This window comes from Styela clava, chromosome 14 (genome assembly GCF_964204865.1).
Source record: "Styela clava chromosome 14, kaStyClav1.hap1.2, whole genome shotgun sequence".
In the NCBI taxonomy this organism is placed as follows: domain Eukaryota; kingdom Metazoa; phylum Chordata; class Ascidiacea; order Stolidobranchia; family Styelidae; genus Styela; species Styela clava.
In genome coordinates this window covers 19,396,893-19,417,767 of record NC_135263.1, presented here as the reverse complement: position 1 = coordinate 19,417,767, position 20,875 = coordinate 19,396,893, and the positions used below count along the sequence as shown (strand labels likewise).

The window sequence follows — 20,875 nt, the reverse complement described above, 5'->3', positions numbered from 1 at the left end:
TTCAAGCGTGGAACGTCTGGGGCAAAGTGACTATAAACATACCGGTAAGTGACTATTATAGTCACTTTGGTCTGGGGCGACAACAATGAGTTTTCTATCCATTGTTAGGTCATCAATGGTTCTATCAAACCAGCTGAATCGACCACTGGATATAGTCATTTTATAGCTTTATTTAACGTAATGGAGGGATGGGTCTGTGGGTCGCGACCCCGCGTGAGTGAAGATTCTCCGGGATCGCCTAATTACTTTTAAACACACACACAACTGCACAAGTGACTAGTATTTGAAAGTTGTAGAGTGGAATTTGTGCTCGTCGGCGGCTATTAGTAAATGTAATTGAGGGACAGTGTTTCTTGGGCCATAAAGAATACCATAGCTGATAGGCTAGCTCTGTCTGTCTGTAGTTGGACAGTTATAATAGCAGATTTTTTATTTATTGTTACAGAGTCATGTAGTAAGCTCCAAATTAGCCTGTGTATGTTACTATCTTCTGATCTTTACAATTTATTTTATTGAAGATGATCAAGTATGGAATAGCATCTACCCTCCTTGTAATTGGACTCATTGTTGCTATAGCTACTGTTATAGGGTCAATTTTCACTACAGGAATTCAAGCTACAGTCCAGGAATGTATATTTGGCGGTAGTCTATGCTACTACTTGCTTCTTATACCATTGACAGTTCCTGTTAGTGGGTTTTGCTGGCTGTTAAGGTGGTGGGGACTTATGTTCTTCAAGCACAATTGAATTACAACGGTGTATAATTTTCAACTCACAATGAAAGTTGGAAACTCTTTGCGCGCTCGAGTGTCGACTACTAAACTATTTGGAGCTATGTTTCTGACATGCACTTTTGTGTGCTGCATTTTTTTACTTATTGATGTAGTTCCGGAACAAATCTTGCACGACGTCAAAGCTTTTTTATATTATATTATCGGTTTTCCCACTGATATGACAGTATATCGTAGTAAACGTTATCACGTGCTACAATATTCTCAGATAGATTGGAAGTATCTTATCAACAATCCACAAAGATGTGAAAATGATTCTCCTTTTGTTATTATTTTTGTAAAAACTCATCCAAATCATTTTGAAGAACGAGATATTATAAGACGGACATGGGGAAATACAAGTGTTTGGACTAAATCTAATGATATCAATAAAGCTTCAATTATGTTTGTATTGGGTCTTAGTAAAACACATACTCCTGCCCTACAAGCTTCACTAGAGAAAGAAAATATGAAATATAATGATTTAATTCAAGAAAATTTTGTAGAGGATTTTCACAACCTAACGATCAAACTTATTAGCCATCTAAAATGGCCGATCAAATATTGTCCGAATGCCAGATACTGGATGACAACGGATGATGATGTTTTTGTTCATGTCAAAAATTTATTATTATTTTTGCAATATTCTAAAAGAACACTCTTATATACTGGAAAAGTTCATGCTGGATCACCACGAAATACACAACAGCAAAGTAAATATTTTGTCCCTTATTCTGTTTATCGAGGCACTTATTATCCAAGCTATTGCCCTGGTGCAGGGTATGTATTATCAATGGATATTGTTAAAAAATTACACGCTGAGGCTGAACTCACACCAATGCTGTATATAGATGATGCATACACGGGAATATTGGCAAGATCTGTCGGTGTATCTCCCGAACATTATAATATGTTTCTGGGTGAAAATATGCTTTCAACTGATCTATGTACAATGTCAATGTTTCTTACTTCCCATGGCCACAAAGGGCATGAAATGGTTTCCTTATTTCAAAAAGTCATCTCATTACTGAACTTAGATCCGAATGTTTTGTGCTGGGATAAGATTTTTTCTTGGATTCATCCTCAAGACTTGGTCTATTTTTAACATATTTTTTGACCAAATTAAAAGTTCAAAAATGTTGTGTTCATGATGCCACACCACTTGGTTGGCAGAATAAATTAGATCAAGTATAATATTGCCATTTCTTGCCCACAAAATATTGTAATCAAACTTTGACATTTTCTGTTTTTATTTAATGAATATTTATCTAATGAACAATGGCATCGTTGCTCAGCTTGCCCATGCTTATGCACTTCATGTTCATTTAGTTGTGTGAAGTTCAGTATAGCTCATACCAGATTGTGAATTTGTCAGAGTTTGGTATTATTTCTGGTAAAATTTGAATTGAATTCAGGTGTCTAGCTAGTTTTTAATAGATATTGATTTTCTTTTGTGTATGAGAATTGGGAATTAATTCATTCATGTGCTCTTTTATTTATGTTCCATTTTGTTAAATGTTGAAGTTCAATTTTTGATTCTCAATTAATCATATTATGTACTGTGTCTGCAATTAAAACTGTGTTTTGATTAAGTTTTCTAATATCTTGACACCTATATAGTATGTTTGATATCACAACTGTTCAACCTTTTTGTTCCGGTTAGTAATTAAAATAAACATAATGAACCTCTGCTTTGTATAACATAATATCAGATTCTACTGTAACACTTGATATTATTGAAACTAGCTTTTATTGACATTCTTATTCAATTTTCTAAGGATTTATTTTGTGATCATTTTTATAAAAGGTTTGTTTGCTGACCACAGGTTGTGAAATGAAGCTCTTCCAATCTCTTTATTGATTATTCCATTCTTTGATAATTTTCAAACTGAACGTGGAAAATATAATCTCCTGAAAAAATTCCTTCTATTTATATTGCAGTACAATATAAATAATATACAATGGTTGTTTTGTGTGAAATCAGACAGATTAATAATTGCAAAAGAAACTTATTATTTTTTAATTTCATCAATTCAGTAATGTTATATCATGAATGAGGACTATAATTGTTTCAAATCTTTTTGTGGAATAGTAGTTTTTACAAATATGTGAATTCTGTTTACCTTGTAATTCAGGGATGTCCCAAGTGAATCGAATATTCAGAATGATCCAGTTTAAGTTGAAATAGTAATTATTTGAACAAGTGAAGTTTTACAATATCCATAAAAAATACTCTATTTGATTTTGAAACCTAAAAAAGAGAACCTAGCAATTTATTGTTTGTCTTAACTTACCTGCATTTTCCAATTCAAATTATGTTTGAACGCTATCTGCAGTCCAAATGCAGTCTGAATTTCACAAAATTGTGGAATTCAATCTTTTTTACAATTTATCGACTTGAACAAAGTTCAGTCCCGAACAAATATATTCGGAACATTAATTCATTTGACTTTGGACATCCCTACATACGAGTTAGTTGTTGAAATGCAGAGGAATCTTGAACTTCTTTAATTGTCAATGTGCTTGTTGTTTTTTCATCAAGTTTACAGTTTGGTCCTTTCAAAACTGATGTCTCAGAAAATTTTGTTACTCTTTCCCAAAATTTGAGGATTTGCGTCAAATCAAAATATTATTTGATTTTGCTTGTGTATAAACAACTAACTATTTGTCCACAATTTGTGCTATTGGTTGTTGTTTATTTCTTGAAACTAGTGTATGCCACGAAAGAGATTGGAATTTTTTCTAATATTCAATATTGCTGTATGAAAAATTACCATGACTTGTTCTTTTTGTTTACCAACTGATTTTTTGCGACTAGTTTATGAATATAGCTCTGAAAAATGAATTTCAAAAAGCTTTGTAAATTATATACTAAAAGAATGCTTTATTTGTTAATTTAATTTGTTAATCTCTATCTAGAGCAGGCCTGCCCAACCTTTTTCGTCCCGCGGGCCACTTTCACATGACGAAATTCGTTGCCGGCCAAACGTTTGTACCAAACTTCCAAGCAAGACATTCAAACAAGTTTTAATATTAATAGACCCAGAGTGCAAAGCCAATTCAATTTCTCTTTTCTAATTATTCACTGAAATCCATGAAATATTACCTCTTTTCTTTTTAAGCAGGCGTACTACAGGCTCTGCATTGCAATGCGATTCTTTTGCTTAGAAAGACTAGATTCAAATGTTTTGAATATGAACGCAATTTCGAGTATTTCGCAATCCTGTGATAGTCAATAATTGATGTCCAATTCAATACAATAACAGATGCAAAATTATGTTTAAAGTTTAGAAGTGAAACTAATAGAATCACATACACACATGAATGATTCACATGATTCATTTTCCGATTACTTTTGTTAGTTAACCCTAAACCCTATTACACAACACTAGCATTATTTTAAGAGTTGATGAGCCGTGTAATCAATTAATGAAACTTGTGTAATCCAAAATTCTTTAGTCAATCATGAGACATAGTGACAAATTGTCATTAGGTTTTGTTATCTATTTACACGTGCTTGCTCTTTGATATTTACTGTGTAATGTACTTGATGTTTTTTCATGTTGTAGATCGAATTTCAATAGTCAATTCAATGGAATAGTATCTCTTCTTTTTCTCCCAATGTTGGAGCCACGTTCTGTATTCTCATGGATTGCAAATCGAGAAAAAGGTGAATTTAGAAACCGCTGTCGATTACCGCAAAACTTGAATTATGGTTTGTGGAAATTTTCACTTCAAAGTCATCTTTCCAATGTTCACAATGGAAATATGCAGAAAGGCGGAGTGTTTGGACTAAAATACTGTCCAAATGGGTAAGTTTATTTTCGTGCACATATTACAGTCTTTTGATTATTTCTACTTTGACATGATGTTTTATTTCCTAACAATGAAATGCGATTTAAGCACTGATAAATGGAGTTTTTAACATATTATCAAATTAACTAGGTACTCCCGTAGTATGTGTACCAGGTTCAGGGTTAGGCCATAATTTTATTCCAATTTTCCTCATTTCAGTTCTATTACGAGTTCGGGACTGTTTGTGTTAACCAAGTGAATATACCCCCTGCCCGTGGGCTTCCGTCACTTTACACAACTTGATGTAAAGTAGGCGAACAAAATTAGTTACCCTCACTTGTTTTGGGAAGCATTTATTGAAATTTCATGTGATTTTAAATGAATGAATAATGGAGAATAATAAAATAAGGATTAACACACTATCTACAAAACAGAAGTACATCAGTAAGCTTCATATACCGTAGATCTTAGTCTAACTTCTTCTAACAAAACAAGATATAACTGCAAAGATAAAAGATCATAATAATTGTGAAGACAAGTTATTATAATATTCTTCGATAAATATAGAGGTGGAAAAATTCCGTTTAGTTCAATGCACAATACCCTGGTACACCCTGCTTTGAAGTACTAATCTTGGATGAACAGTTTCTAATTTGTTTTGAATTGGAATGGTTAGGGTTACGCCATAATTTTATTTCGATTTCCTTTATTTTAGTTCTATTACGAGTTCGGGGACTGTATGTGTTAGCCAAGTGAATATCTCCTTTTCCTGCCCGTAGGTTGCAGTCCCTTCACACAACTTGATGTAAAATAGGAGAACAAAATTAGTTACCTCCATATTATACACATACTTCTGGAGCGCCCAAATTTGCGTGTGGAACCAAAATATTGATTTACAAAGGATTCAGACGTTCCACAATAACAACTAAGGAAAATTTGTATAAATTCATACAAAATTTGAAATATTTTTCAGGCAGTTGCTGGTTGCAGCATGTGAGCACAATAGTGTTGTTTTGATAGATCCGATGACTAATAAGGTTCTGCAACACAAACAGGATGCTCATCGGTAATTACATTTCCTAAAGTTTGTTTATTTAATCCTTGTGGGTTGAGCATGTGATTGGAATCGTAATGGTTCAGGTTTGAATTATATACTAGAGCAGGGGTCGGGAACCTTTTTGGTCAAGAAAGCCATAAAAGGTACATATTTTTGAATACGTTTCCATGCGAGCCATATAGCATTTCTTCACTTAACAGGTCTGCAATTTTCACTCAAGAGTTAACACATGCCAATAAACATTTACCTAATGTGATTTCTGATGCTGCATGTTGTGGCTGCAGGCCTTGAACGGTTGCTCACATGCAGCACAAGTTGAAATCTATGATACTCATCACCCTTCTTTCGTTTAGGCATCTTCGTACTATTTTAAAATCTAGCTTTGCTAGTCCCGATTTAAATATGACAAATACTATAACTAGTACGTACAAATGAACGAGAAGCTTTATTCTATTGCTCCGCTACTCTATCGCTTTGTGATGTAACAAAATATGTTCCATGATCCTCTAGTTTTGTTACAATGCCTGTCTGGTGATTCTTTTAGATAACTTAGACATCAAATGTATTGGCAAATTTTCTGCTAAATTTGGCTTTAAAAGAGTTTGAAACAACAATGAGCTTAGCCTTAGAATCCTGGATTTTTCTGGGAGCCATATGCTGTCACCAAAAGAGCCATATATGGCTCGCGAGGCAGAGGTTCCCGACCTCTGTACTAGAGCATTACTGGATTCTTTAATTCCGTGTATTCATAATAATATTTCTATACCTGGACTAAATTCAAAACCAAAGCTGTATGTGGCCCAGTAATTTGGTTTGTAATGGCATTTTATAGTTTCTCCTCTTAGGAATAAATATGAAAAGACCAATGCTAAAATTATTATATACAATTCTTACTCGCCACAGATGTTTTTCCAGTTTTTTTTACAAATCCTGCTGATATACATATACTGTTAATTAATTTTTAGTGATTGCGTCAACAATATTTTATTCATGGACGAGAAAATGTTTGCTTCTTGCTCTGATGATCACACCATTGCAGTTTGGGATCTTCGCAATTTCAAAAAGGTTTTCCATTTGTAAGGTTACCTACTTCCACAAAAATTTCAATCTTTGAATTCAGTTTAGAGCAGACCTCGAAAGGAGCTAAAAAAATAAGTTTTGTTCCGCATATTTTGTACAGCTTTTTTTGGTTTTATATACGACTGGACATACTGAACACATTTTAACCTGTCGCAACTCAAGTAATTTGCACTTTTTGAGAAATATGGCACTGCTTGGTGCAATGGAAAAAAATCCCTATTTCTTTCAAAAAGAATATTTGTTTAAAGTAGCTGAAACAGTTTTAGATAATGATTTAGGGTATGTGCCTAACATTATGTACCAGGATGTTGACTCAACATTTACAACACCTGTTCCAACGAAAATGGGCATGGTAGTCATTTCTTTACCATGAAATTGGTACCTTGTAAAGTATAAATTAGCACAGAGAAGACTATTGTATATATATCCATAAGGATAAATAATTAATTGTTTTGTAGGAAGTTTTTCGGTTAAGAGGTCATACTTCATGGGTTAAAAATATTGAATTCCATCAACCATCTAAACAACTTGTTTCCTCAGGATTCGATGACACAATACGAGTATGGGACATTAATAAGTGAGCGTTCATTTTCAATATTTATATCTGTAGTTTGAACTTTGAGAATTTGAAAAACTTTTTTGTAGCATATCTTCTCGATTATTAATATGATATATTACAGTTTAACATGATATTAATTAGGTTTTTTAAAAAAGGTTTTTTATCTCATTTTTGCTAATTTTATCCTGTCAAATTTTTGACTAAAGTCAAGACTTACTTACTGATCACATCCTAGACAGGAATCCATTTAAACATACAGGATTGTCACAATTAGAGCAAGCTTAAACTAACCACTTTTATGCCAAGTGTTATAGCGAATGCTTGACTCGAGAACTAAAATCTGGAATGCTAAGATGGTTAGACTTTTAATTTGCCCTTTTTAATGAATTATATGCATTTCTCTGTCATCCATGTAAGTGAAGTATAGGTTGAACTCTCATGGGCTTGCATAGCCTTTCATTCTACTGTCACCTCACATGCTCAATTCCAGTCATCATTCAATATAATTAAATATTTTAGTATGTGTTATTCCAGCTAGAAACATTTTTTAGATTTCGGACCTTTTTCAATATTTCGAATCAAAATGTTAGAAGTAGGTTTTTTACTGGTAAAATTAAGTCACAGAACTAATAAATGTCATCACAATTTTATTAGTAAATAATCGAATGAACTTGGTATTTTTATCAGTGTGAAGGATGATGAAAATGTTGAAACTAGAGTATTGTTAACTGTTGGAGGTTTATTGAGAATAAGATTATCTCCTGCTGGTGACAACCTTTACTTGTCAAGTTCAACATTTCGTGAAGTTATCGGAATTAATAATTTAGATGTAAGTTTAGATTGCTCAGTTGTTCTGTAGTCTATTGCTTCATTTGCTTTTTTATTTTCATTTTTATGAATCTAGGTGTTTTTATTTAAACTCTAAACAAGTCTCTGTATGGACAGACACCAATACGCAAGGAACAGAATCTATTTCAGTCTTGCAATGCCCACCGAATTTTTACATTCTGGTACGGTAGCATGATTGGTATTTGAATCTGAGATCGTTATTAACAAAGGATGTCCAAATCAAAAATTGTAGTACAATAATGCATTCTTATATCCGGACCATTGAATATGGCTGTTCGTGTTTTCAAAAATAATATAGAAGTTTCTATCTCACTCGCACACATTCTTTGGTACTCCTGTATTGTGTGTACCAGGTTAGGTTTGGCCATAATTTTATTCCGATTTTCCCTCTATTTTAGTTCTATTGAGTTCGGTGACTGTCTGTGTTAGCCAAATGAATATACCCCCTTCCCATAGGTTTCAGTCCATTTACAAAACTTGATGTAAAGTGGGAGAACAAAATTAGTTACCTCCATAATATTGGTATACACACTTCTGGAGCGCCCATCATTCTTCAATGCAGCCGTCTGGGAAATTCTGATTGAACGCATGCACACTATGATTATCTTATATTCCATCATAGTCCTGCAGTCGTGTACATGCTTTGGTTAGAAGTCTTATTGTAACTCATCAACTTTATGTTCATATGCAGTTATCGTCTATAGAAGATGATATCGGTTTCATAAGAGCTGAAAATGATTTTCTGGGTTTAATCACAAAGAAGAGAACAATTCCTTCATTCAATCATTTGACACAGACGAAGCCTGTCACAAGGTGTTTTGTCATACTTCATTAAACATGCAGTTTGTCATTGTCTCCAGAGATACCAGATAAATTGCTGGTTATATTAGAAAATTATCAAATCCAATATGATTATTGTCAATATGGTACGGATTATTAATTTAAATTAAGAGCCCGTATGCGTAGAAACTTCTTACAGCAATCTCAGCATTGACCAGAGTTTACCTGATTTCAGAGTGTTTGAATTTAGGCATGTGTGGACTGGTGGGAATGTTCAAATATGTTTTGTCATGAAATATTCAAACGGTTGCTATTAAATAGTTTTAGCTATAGTTTTGATGAATGCCCAAATTAGAATAAGTGGTGCAATACATGTTTGTAGTACATGCTCTGGTAATGTTTTATAATTATTTTTCACTTTATTGAATCAGTCATAAATATGAACTCATCAATCAACATTAATAATTAATATTAGTATAAGGAAATAAGGCACTGTTCCAGTCAAACATAACTAATGTGAGATTCCGGAAACAGCAGACTTAATATGAATAAAAACATTTTTTTTGCGATTGTAGGTATACAACATCTTGTCATATTTTTTCTTTCAGACGCAATCAAATTGATCGCTATAGAGGGTGTGGATCTCCTGTTTTAGATATGTACGGTGATGATATTGTTGGTCACTCCATCGATGTTCATCCGAATAACTCAGCAATACTTTTACATTGCATTGGTGCCTTCGACAAGGTTGTCTATGGCTTTATTTCCGTTACTTATTAAGTAATGCAATGTTTGAATTTTGTTTAGTCAAAAATTATTCCCATCTTGGTATTGGATATAAACAGATGCTTGGGTTTATTTTTTGAAATAAAATATTTTTGCATCTTTAATATGAGGTTATTACATTAAGTACTCATAGTCAGGGTTGTCCAAAACGAATCGAATATCAAAGTATTCGAATACCTTTTCGGCTGATTTTTGAATAATTCCGAATAGTAGCCACTTTTCGTCGTAAACGTGGTGTTTCGTTTTACGATAATCTTCAAACGACTTTTTACGTCTTTTAAATAGATTCGAATATTTTGCGCAGCACAAAATCATCCTAGTAAAAAGTCCATACTTTTAAATACAAACCAATGGCAACCATTATCCAAATTAGTTCCCAAAATGCGGGATAAAGTATAAATTATTTTTTCAACTTGTGACGATTTTTTCGTGAGTACGAAAATAAGAACCAAGAACTAATTATATTCGGCACAATATCACGGCAATCTGTGGACATAAATTGTGTGGCAAACTCGCGAATAATAATAATTTTTGATTTCTTTTTTCGTATTTACAAAATACAATGGCGATCTATGGACTTAGAATGTGTGGTAAACTACCCGATTATAAATAGTTTTTGATTCCTATTTTCATATTTATAAAATAATAAAAGTATTATTACTCAAACATACAACGGCGATCTGCGGACTTAAAATGTGTGGTAAAGTTCACGAATATAATTAATTTTTGATTCTCATTTTTGTACTCACGAAAAAATTGTCACAAGTCGAAAAAATAACTCATACTTTATCCCGCTTATCGGCAAATAATTTAGACAATGGTTGGTATTTAAAAGTATGGGCGTTTTACTAGGATGATTTTGTGTTGCGCAAATATTGAAATCCATCACCGATACCACTCTTGTCGTATTAATTTATTTCTGTTAACATGACTCCTGGTATATAAAATATATATCACAATAATCTGCAAATATGAAATGCCTGGTAATATAGCTAGGTTGTAACTTGTAGATAGCAGTTATTCCTTTGCTTATTGTATGGAAATTCCTACATACATTTAGATAAGCTTCAATTGGTGTATTTTATTTTCGAAGTATTCGAAATTTCATATTCGAAAAAAATAATTTCGAATGTATTCGAAATAGTGAACTATTCGGTATTGGCCATCCCTGAATTAGTACAGATGGCAAAAGTGGGTATACCCGTAGTATACTGTATGTGAACCAAGATGGCGAACACCGGAACTTAGTATGTGTACCAGGTTAGGGTTAGGCCATAATTTCAGGTACAAATACTATGGGAGTCACTTGGCTAGTCCCCGAACTAGTAATAAAACTAAAATAAGGACAATTGGAATAAAATTGTGGCCTCATCCTAACCTGGTACTGTGGTACACATACTTCGTTCCGGTTTCCGCCATCTTGGTTTGCATACTACAGGAGTACCCAACAGTGAACTATCAATTTACTTGAGTTTTCTAGTCACGGAATATCGGTCACAAATCTTAGTACTAGTAGAATTTGGAACTGTGAGTCAGTTACTATACTCACTTCCACAATCCATGTTGCTATATAAAAGAAAGTAGACACACTAATGTGCCTTCACTTGATATGTCTTCATGTATGAAAAATTCAATTCTCAGATCTTTCACATTACATGTTTCATATTTATAAGCTTATGGAAAAGAAATTGACCTCATGTCATTTTGTACTAATTAAAGAGTGCTTCATTGGCATCAAACCACTGAATACAACATATGCTTGATATAACTAAACATAACAGCAAAATTAATTATTGAAATATTTTAATTGTTTCAATTCATTATTTTTATTAGGTGACGGTTGTCCACAACACGAAAAGGTTTTATGATTTCAATATAGATGAGAACACAACTGATGCAACTCCCAATTTGCCTTTAATAAGAGGTTCTCCAACTCACCTGCTGCCTTTTGAATTCAACAGTGAATGTAGGAATATCTTTTTCATTCGTTGAATTTGGTAAAAATAATGAGTCATTGAATTCTAAAAAATATTTCAAACAGAAATAAAAGCTATCTAGCTCTTGCTACTTGCAAATCAATTTTTTTTTATGAAACTACATTTTTTCTGTGTGTGATTTCTTGTTCATGATAATTGTTATCTAAATTTTGCATTTAGGATAATTTTATCACATTAGGGGATAAACCTGATTTTTTGATATCTGAAACCTAAAGGGAACTTATTTGTATTTCTTCTGTCAATACATCATTTCATTTTTATGAATCTGTGCTTCTGAAAGACATGTTAGTTTTTACACATTTATCATTTTGCAGGTGAATATTTGGAGGAAGTTAGTTTTTCATCATGTGGCCGACTTATAGCATCACCCATAGGATTTGGTGTGACAATCGCAACTTTCGATGAACATTTTAATGATTATGAAACTCACATGGCACAAGAAATACAAAGGGCTAATATGAAATTGAATGAAAAATCAAAAACTGTTGGAGGGTCGAAAGACAGAAAAAGACAAATAACAGACTCTGATTTGGGTTACTTGAAGATTGAACCTCGTCTTTTTCATGAAGTTAAAACTTGTTTTGGTCACAAAAGTCCTGTTCTTTCTACATCTTTCTCACCTGTCCACATGCAGCTCGCGTCTGGCTCAGAAGATGGTACTGTTTTATTTCATAATCCTGTCTTATGAAATACATGAAATAACAGATTTCGGAAATTCCATATAATTCTAATTTTACATTATATTTCTCTTGTTACTGCCTTGGCTTTTGTTCCTTGTAATCATTATCCTCATCAATCACAGTGATATTTTAAAAAACTTTTCTCATGATTTGTCACAAATTCGCCAGTGTTTTTTATTTGACCAATTCACAATTGTAATTGCAAGTTTCACAATGATTAATACTGGATAGTTTGGTGATAATGTATGTTCCAGAATCCTGATGTGTGTTTTTCAGAAATTGTTTTGCAAGTTTTGCAGTTTTATTTTTGTGTTGAAAATTGGATACTCCCGTAGTATGTGTACCAGGTTAGGGTTAGGCCATAATTTTATTCCTTTTTCCCTTATTTTAGTTCTATTACGAGTTCGGAAACTGTCTGTGTTAGCCAAGTGAATATAGCCCCTGCTCATAGGTTTCAGTCCCTTTATACAACTTGATGTAAAGTAGGCGAACAAAATTAGCTACCTCCATATTGGTACACATACTTCTGGAGCTCCGAAATTGTTGGTCAATCACATACGCTGGTATACAACATACAGACACGGTCTTGGAAATCATTGTATGGAAATAAGTTTTCATTTAGAGTATTTTCTTTTCATATTCTAGATATATAAGTTTACAAAGTAAAACACAAAGTTATTTGCTTCGTAACATGCTTCAAAGTAGATGGTAAAAATGTCTTGGAATATTTTAAACTCTGGTGAAGTCTGTTGTAATCTTGATAGTTTCTTTAATTCTGTGCAAATCTGGATTAATCGACCAAATGTTTGCTGCAAGATGATAAGTTGTGCTTCCGTGTATGATTTGGAAATATCTTCAGTTGGAAAAAGTAAGAAGATAATCAAGTTGATTCTGTATATGATTTAATCGCAGAAAAAGGTTTATTGAAATAATGTCTCAGCATAAATTTGTACCTTGTGCATTCAAAAATATATTTCTGTATTAAATTTTTAACAACAAGGTAGTCTCAGTCTCTTGATAATTTTTTGGTTAGTGACTTAAAATTATACTAATCAAGCTAGAAGCTGCAAACCGGTATGCTCACAGCTCTATGTCGAAAGTCATCTGTGGGTCGAGTCTGCCACGAAGATTTTCAGTTCTGTACCAATTTATTGGTGTGTACATTCAGGCCTCGGAAAATAAGCCCATATAAAGTTAGAAATAAGGGGTCACTTTTATACAAGCACCTATACAGGCTTACTCTCGGGGCAAATGATCAACCATGCTTTTATGTCAAATCATCAAATGATAACATCTGTCTTCCATATATGGATTGGGCAACAAATTTCGAAATCAATTTTGATGAGCTTTGCTACTCATAGACATCGTTCTGGACTGCATTTGCATGTTTTCAAACGTTTCTCTATTAAAACTGTCGAATACCAGCATACTTTATATCCTACTTTATATTCCAGATGTTTGTTTTTTTTGAGCTATTTTTGTTACCTCTTTGTGACATGGCTTGGGGGAAATTAAAGCGAAAAAAAACGAACATAGAACTGGAAATATATGGTTCATTATATAATTTTGACTTAACGACATTTTACTCTTTTATTTATCTGCCCTGAGAAGAACATTCCAACACTCTGATACCAGACTATTTAGACATATGTCAACTTAGAAAAGAAATATACAATGCGCTTGTACCTGGAAGCAATACAGAAAACGATGCTGAAGTAAGTAATATTCGTTTAAATTAGGGCGTGGGGTGTGAGTGAAAAAACTAAAGAAAGAGAACTGTCATTCTTAAAAATAACTAATAATATTTTGAGCTGTGGGTGGAAATAATCAAAAAAGTTATCAAGTATTATCCTAGTCATTGGACAGAAGCCCGAGTTTCTTGTACAGTTCATGGAGAATCCAAGAAACATTTACGATAATAATAACATGGTATAAGGCTGTTTTAACTATGATGTTTTTGTTTATCAGGATCCATTCGACAAGTTTATGCTTCAGTTGAAGGTACATTTACGAAAACTCGTTCCAAAGAATCCAGACGTTCATTCTCCATGTTATGAAGTTATGGTCTTTCGAAATAACTCTGTGATGTTCATTCCTCTCACATCTGATCTTAAGCTGAGTTTTGTGAGTTATTGGTATGAGATTGAGCATTGTACAATTGAAACACAAACAGATTCATGTGCTACCCAATGCCCAGTCACTGGATCTGAGGAACAGAAATGCCAGAAAATAATCGGATCCATACAAATCAAGTCTGTTAATTTTGATTCAACAAAATATTTGTTTGATAATCATCCGAAAAAAAGAAGTTGTCGTCCTAATGAACAGTGGGTGAAGGATAAACTGCTGACATCCATAGTAAAATGGACTGATGAGAAATTTTCTGCTACCTACCCTTTGAATGGAAAGCAAAAAATGCTGTTACCAACATCTTTATCACTAATTCCTCAGGTGAGCATTTATTATATGTTATCTGGATTTACTACCATTGCAGAACTTACTTAGATGCATGGAGTTACCTATGCAATGCTAGTTGTGTTTTAATGCTTCTGTTCTGCACAAGGCTTCAGATGGAAAGCCTAACAGAAAGAAAGATATATTTTTTTGAATAACTGAAATCTTTCTGGTTCGGCATTGACTGCCAAGTTCCCTTCTTGCAAGTCGCATTAAAAACGAAACTGAGAATTAAAATTTTAAAAAACCCTCATTTACACCGACAGCACAAAGAAGTTTGTAGGAATTTGAATGCTATTGTTGCTGTGCGTTCTTAAACTCTGTAAGAGGATTTACATGCTATTGTTGATGTCTTAACTGGAACAAACTCTGTGGGACCCTCATAATGATCAAACTAAGTCGTAATTGTGTATCTTAACATCTATAGGAGGAATATGCTGAAAAGTATCAACAATTGAAGCGGAAGTATGGGCATGATATAATGAAGGTTAATATTTACTTTCTACCCAACTATTAAACTAGAAATGTATTTCAATTTGTAATCACTGCCAATTTAAATATTTATGGTGTATGGTCCCTGTCATGAATTATTAATATATTTTTAGACACCTTGGTTATTGAAAAGAATCCTTTTCAAAAAATGTTCAAATGTAGATGGTTTAAATTACATCTGTGCTAATACTTAGGCATTACTATTGTCAGTATATCAGTGATGATCGTTGAAGGAAATGGATGCATTCTATTAAGCCCAAGCTTTCATCTTTTGCCAAGGAATAGCTTAAATAATATCCAGAAGTATTGAGAATTGATAAGGGTTAAATTACAGAGAATTAAAATTATATTGAAATTATATAAAAAAATTAAAAATTATATTGAGAGTTGAGACCTCACTGTATTTTTTCTGCTGAATTTAAAAGCATGACATACACCTTTTATTACGTGAAAAAAATTAGTATATTTCAAATTAAAATGCTCAACATATATTTTTTCATCAATTTCAATGGAATCAATATAGTGGTTTAGGAGATCCTGTATAAGTGTTTATGTAAAATTCAAATTGTTGACGATTTAGTATAATATATCAAGTTCAGTATTCAAGATGATATTTAGTTTTAAAAATTGTTTACTATTCGACTGTTTTTAAGTCTATCATTTGAGAAAAACTCTACTAAACTCTTTATTTCTAGATATGGTCAGAAGTTACTGATCCTCAGAAATACATCTACGAAGATGTGGCTATTGCATCTTATCTCATACTGCTGTGGAAGAAAGAACGAGATATAACTAATTGTGATAAATTACAATCATTTGTTGACCTTGGATGTGGCAATGGACTCCTTGTTCATATATTAAACTCTGAAGGGGTATGTGCATTTCTACTTGACTGATCAAATGTTTAGGAATTCTTGTTTTAATTCCTGCGCTTTTGTTTGGATGTAATCTTTGAATCTATTTCAGCCATATTTATGTATGTATAGGCCATCACAGCATGATGCCAATTTGGCAGAGAGTAAGGATTCAGTCTGAACAACATCATTATTACCGGTAATGTCAGCCTTCAGAAAATATAATCGGTATGTTTTAAAGGAACAAATCTTTCCAGTCATTGCATCCTTGACGAGGTGGAAACTACCTCTCTATCCTTTGACGCAATGCCACACAATGGTGGCCACAAAAAATCAATATATTTTTCTACTTGCTTTCACATCTTAGATTCATTGTTCACTTAAATTTCTAATTCAGCATAAGTTTTATCTTGTAGATATCACTTTTGTATCTTGCAATTCATGTTTCAGAAAAATATTTTACTTGTAGCATCCAGGAAGGGGCATAGACTTGAGACAAAGAAACATATGGAAGGTTTTTCCATCATCAACCCATCTTGTTGAAGGAGTCGTGGATCCAACAAATGATACATTGTATTCTGATTATGACTGGTTACTGGGAAATCATTCTGACGAGCTGACACCTTGGATACCTGTATTGGCCGCAAGGCAAGGAAGATATTTTTCCCTTTTTTAAAATTTAAAAGAAAATTTCTATCAAATATATTTGTTTTATACTATCGCTCCAAACAAGGGCAAGAAGCCACCTTTTCTTATGCTTTTGGAAGAACCAAATGGTTTCATATAACCTGAGCATGGTGATGAACACAGATTTTTTGCCTTGAAGCAAAGATAGTTAGGTTAATCTGGCGTATTTTTTTGTTGATAGTTTCGTTGTTATTCAGTTTTTATGTTTTCTATCCTTTAATTAAATAAGAGAGATTTGTTCTTGTTCATAACAAGACTTTTCCTAAAATATGTGGAAGAAAATAAAATTTTCCTATTTCCAGATCTGGCTACAATGTGAGATATTGGGTTCTCCCATGTTGTTTCTTTGACTTTTTTACAAAATATAAACGTTCACAATCAACATCCGGGCAATATGATGACTATTTGAAATTTGTTGAAAATATTGGACAAATTTGTGGCTTCCATGTAGACACAGATGTTATGAGAATTCCATCAACAAAAAGGGTAAATATAGAAATTGTAATGTAATTACTTGGAAAGTTCGGGGGATTGCATTTTATGGAAGATTTATTTCAGTGCCCTGTGAAACCATTTTGACACACAAAACACTTGATCGTACCCAGTTGATAATAATGTACTGTAATTTGCAACATGCTTGTTGCAATTTTGTTCAATTTAATTCAATTTCAACAAAAGTTTAAAATAAATATTCTGTCATTAGGAATATGCTTCTACTAGAATGCACTTGTAAATTGTAAAATAGAAAGTTTATAGATCTTTAGAGTGATGCACAGACAATCATGTTCTACTACCATTGAATCTGATGCACGGGTTTGCAGATTTATCACATGAGAGTTGTAATAGAATTTTAGGGCTTAAAGACGTTTCGATCAATTCAGGCTCAAGGGTGGAGATGCGTTTATCAACAATGCGCGTTGCGATAGTAGACGAAAATCCATTTCGCTAACAAATGTGGAATATTTCGTTATTTCATTATTATTATCATTACATTGAAGTATTTCATTGTTGTTATTACAATCAACAAAAGTGGAGGCGAACTTAAAATAAAACATGCTTTTATGGTGCTATCGGTATAGAACTTAACCTTAATATGCATTGGATGCTGAATAATTCCATCAAACAGTCACAAATCACTTTTTATGTCGATAAAATCTATGATTTAATTCTGTTCAACCCAAGTAATATTGTATTAACTATTAATATTTCAATACTTCATAATTGAGCCTTGTCTTTTATTGCATTGCGCAACATTGATAAGCATATCTCTCTCTCTCTGCACTCGAGCCTGCTTGGTCAGAAACAGCTGGTCTGCTACCTCTGTAGTCCAGAAAATCTGTATACCAAATCGTTATGTTCAAATTTGACAGATGTAGGATCAAGCCTTATTTATGGACATTATATTTGTGCAAATCGCGTTCTGAATGGAATCAGTGCAAATAATACGCATTTACCTTATGGCTTCCTCAATTCCTATTACTCTGTTTTTTTATAGCCCTAATGTCAATAACATCAAAGAGAAATTAGTGCAACCTACAAGCTCATTCAGCTGTCATAACACTGTATACAATATTTCATGTTGTTGTAGTGGGCCAGTATCTCAATGCCCTCCCTCAATGATATAATATTTTCTTTTCGAATTATATGCTCATTCTTAATTATTATAATTTCTTAATAGCATAATACAAAAAGAAAACAAACCAATGCCTTATTATTTGCAGGTCTGTCAAGTTGGAATGAGAAAATCACACACTGCGGACAAACATGGCGAATTTTTGAAAAATATATCAGATTTTATTGATACCAGGCATTCTTCACATCCAATAAATTGTAATATACTACGCATTTATTTAATAGTTATGATAAAACTGCTAGTTGAAATCTTATTAATACAACCTATTCAGCGGCCCTTTCTCAAAATAAATTTTTACAAAAAAATTGTTTTAAATTGTGTTGTTTTGTGGTTGCTTTCAACTCTTAGAGCAGTACTCTATTTTCCTCTCTTAGTTAAGTACTCAGCACCTTGCTTTAAGTATTTAAAAATGGACTTAGTTTCCTTCTTTTTCGTGCAAATTAAATAATTTTGAAACAATACAAGTTAATCCTAGATTGAAAACTTCATTTTTTTGATGCTTCAAGTTTAACTGTAAACTGTCATTTATGAGTTTTGATAAAATACAATGTGTTTATATTTATTCACTTCATTAACTATTTTTTATTTAGTTACCACATCGTCAGAATTTGTGCCCAGAGACAAGATCGAGAGGGTACGGAATTGTACAAAATTGGAAAGATGCATTCAAGAATCTATTGTTTCCATCATTACAAATAACATACTCAGTATTTCGAACATCTTGAAAATTAATATTGACGGAATAGTGAAAGGTCAGATGAATATCGGAGCATTTGGCTTGTCACAAAATATTCTTCAGTCTTCATGTCATTCTTAATTTGGCACATTATATTGTTATCAATTATCCTCAAACTTGACTAGTTATTTTATGTGATATGTCACAAATACAAATCACTGAACTGATTGACTACACGATCACAGACTAATTATGAAAACTTGCAAAGCAAATATCCTTCTTCTAGTGTTGTGGTATGTTCGTGTCATAGATGAAATCATCTATATATGGGATCTCTATCCGATTCCTTTTTGAAGACATCTCATTATTCAAACTTGGCAGAATATATTGGGGTTGCCATTACCTTCACTAAATGGGTACTTCCGTAGTGTGTGTACCAGATTAGAGTTGGGTCATAATTCTATTCCGATTTTCCTTATTTTAGTTCTATTATGATTTCGGGGACTATCTGTGTTAGCTAAGTGAATATACCCCCTCAGTCCCTTTACACAACTTGATGTGAAGTAGACGAACAAAATTTGTTACCTCCATATTGGTACTCACACTTCTGGAGCGCCCCCAAATGTCCTTTAAGCTGCCAATATCTAGTTTTGCTCACATTGAAGATTAGGGAGATTGAGTCTATATTTGTGTTCATTATTACAACAGATTGGAATCGTGGAGGAAGCATTTTGCTTGAAGATGCAATATTACTGCTTCCTACTCATATCAAAGATTTAATGAAAAATGAATGCGGAGGTTTAAAGACTTTGCTGAAAAATCATCATCAGGTTTGTGGTTTTGAGTGAAATCCAACTCATTTATTCAGGATATTTTTGGGCTTTTGATGTCTGAATTGCTAATATCAGACTATGCTTTTTGGTAAGTTTTTACTATATGCATAACAATTATCGAGTTGTTAAATATGTGTCTGTATTTTCGAGCAAACTGAATTGTCTAACATGGTATTGAAGTCGATTTTTACACATTACATAACTACATTATTTTTTGATGTGTTTGAAAACTGTATTTTTGGAAGTGTTCTGATATATATGTCGAACTCGCTGTGTAGTGGTAGATTTCCAGAAGTTTTTTGCCGATGAACTTTTTTGTACCAAAGTTTTTTTCTGATCATTTTTCAGATTTTTGAAGTTTACCAAGGAAAGGTGCAGATAAGAGATTGGAGTAATTTGCAAAATACCTGTGCTAATAAGAAGAAATCTAAAATTCAAATGCATTCAAGAAAGACTAAACCATGCTGGTTTTATTTTTCTCACCCAGATGGTTGCCCAAGAAGTGAACACATTTGCCCTTTTCTACATGTTTCTTGAAAAAAAAAGTTGTGAAATACTGTTTTCAAGCGAAAGTATTTTTTATATGAAACTACTCTGATTTATCGTTCCTGGAAATTAATGTAAAATTTTAAGTAAACTGATATTATTTATTTCTTGCTGTAGTTAACCTTTTAATTGCTCTTCTTATCAGATGTAGGAGTTTAATTTGTTTTGTCTGAACCAACTGCCTCCGTTCACGACATTGACAGAATTCTTGCTCGGAAACCATTCCACTAGTACCGTAAAAATACTATCAGAATATCTTGTCATAATTACATTCAATAAATTTTACAAATTCTGCTCATGAATATCAGATTTGCAATACTGCTTTCTTGGTATCGATGATAATATATT

General features: G+C 32.9%; 3 protein-coding genes across 4 annotated transcripts; all 3 read left to right on the top strand.

Moving 5' to 3' along the window:
* Nucleotides 1-413: 413 nt before the first annotated feature.
* On the top strand, nucleotides 414-4,339 carry LOC120341604 (lactosylceramide 1,3-N-acetyl-beta-D-glucosaminyltransferase-like). Its single transcript, XM_039410142.2, has one exon. It carries the CDS (start codon nucleotides 777-779, stop codon nucleotides 1,872-1,874), a length of 1,098 nt encoding a protein of 365 aa, XP_039266076.2. The 5' UTR covers nucleotides 414-776; the 3' UTR covers nucleotides 1,875-4,339.
* Nucleotides 4,340-4,390: 51 nt separating this feature from the next.
* Nucleotides 4,391-12,998, top strand: LOC120341603 (DDB1- and CUL4-associated factor 10-like). Of its 2 annotated transcripts, none has more exons than XM_039410140.2 (9): nucleotides 4,391-4,581; nucleotides 5,538-5,630; nucleotides 6,587-6,686; nucleotides 7,160-7,278; nucleotides 7,948-8,089; nucleotides 8,801-8,922; nucleotides 9,498-9,636; nucleotides 11,509-11,641; nucleotides 11,987-12,998. In XM_039410140.2, the coding sequence occupies exons 1-9, from the start codon at nucleotides 4,391-4,393 to the stop codon at nucleotides 12,358-12,360; spliced, it is 1,413 nt and encodes a 470-aa protein (XP_039266074.2). In that variant the 3' UTR covers nucleotides 12,361-12,998. The 2 variants fall into 2 exon arrangements, with proteins under 2 accessions (XP_039266074.2, XP_039266075.1); XM_039410141.2 differs by having other exon boundaries at nucleotides 4,440-4,581; nucleotides 6,587-6,702.
* Nucleotides 12,999-13,057: 59 nt separating this feature from the next.
* LOC120341601 (putative tRNA (uracil-O(2)-)-methyltransferase) lies at nucleotides 13,058-20,829 on the top strand. Its single transcript, XM_039410139.2, has 11 exons — nucleotides 13,058-13,220; nucleotides 13,964-14,067; nucleotides 14,321-14,803; nucleotides 15,234-15,293; nucleotides 15,994-16,170; nucleotides 16,622-16,800; nucleotides 17,142-17,325; nucleotides 18,561-18,669; nucleotides 19,063-19,224; nucleotides 19,857-19,978; nucleotides 20,330-20,829. The coding sequence occupies exons 1-11, from the start codon at nucleotides 13,058-13,060 to the stop codon at nucleotides 20,516-20,518; spliced, it is 1,932 nt and encodes a 643-aa protein (XP_039266073.2). The 3' UTR covers nucleotides 20,519-20,829.
* Nucleotides 20,830-20,875: the final 46 nt, after the last annotated feature.

What these genes read in the sequence shown, in the direction of transcription:
- LOC120341604 (XM_039410142.2), top strand. Translation starts at nt 777, where the DNA reads ATGAAAGTTGGAAACTCTTTGCGCGCTCGAGTGTCGACTACTAAACTA.
- LOC120341603 (XM_039410140.2), top strand. Translation starts at nt 4,391, where the DNA reads ATGTTGGAGCCACGTTCTGTATTCTCATGGATTGCAAATCGAGAAAAA. An exon ending in CACAAACAGGATGCTCATCG is followed by an intron (nt 5,631 to 6,586) that starts GTAATTACATTT and finishes ATTAATTTTTAG; the next exon opens with TGATTGCGTCAACAATATTT. An exon ending in TCGGAATTAATAATTTAGAT is followed by an intron (nt 8,090 to 8,800) that starts GTAAGTTTAGAT and finishes GTTCATATGCAG; the next exon opens with TTATCGTCTATAGAAGATGA.
- LOC120341601 (XM_039410139.2), top strand. Translation starts at nt 13,058, where the DNA reads ATGGTAAAAATGTCTTGGAATATTTTAAACTCTGGTGAAGTCTGTTGT. An exon ending in ATATATTAAACTCTGAAGGG is followed by an intron (nt 16,171 to 16,621) that starts GTATGTGCATTT and finishes TTTTACTTGTAG; the next exon opens with CATCCAGGAAGGGGCATAGA. An exon ending in ATACCTGTATTGGCCGCAAG is followed by an intron (nt 16,801 to 17,141) that starts GCAAGGAAGATA and finishes TCCTATTTCCAG; the next exon opens with ATCTGGCTACAATGTGAGAT.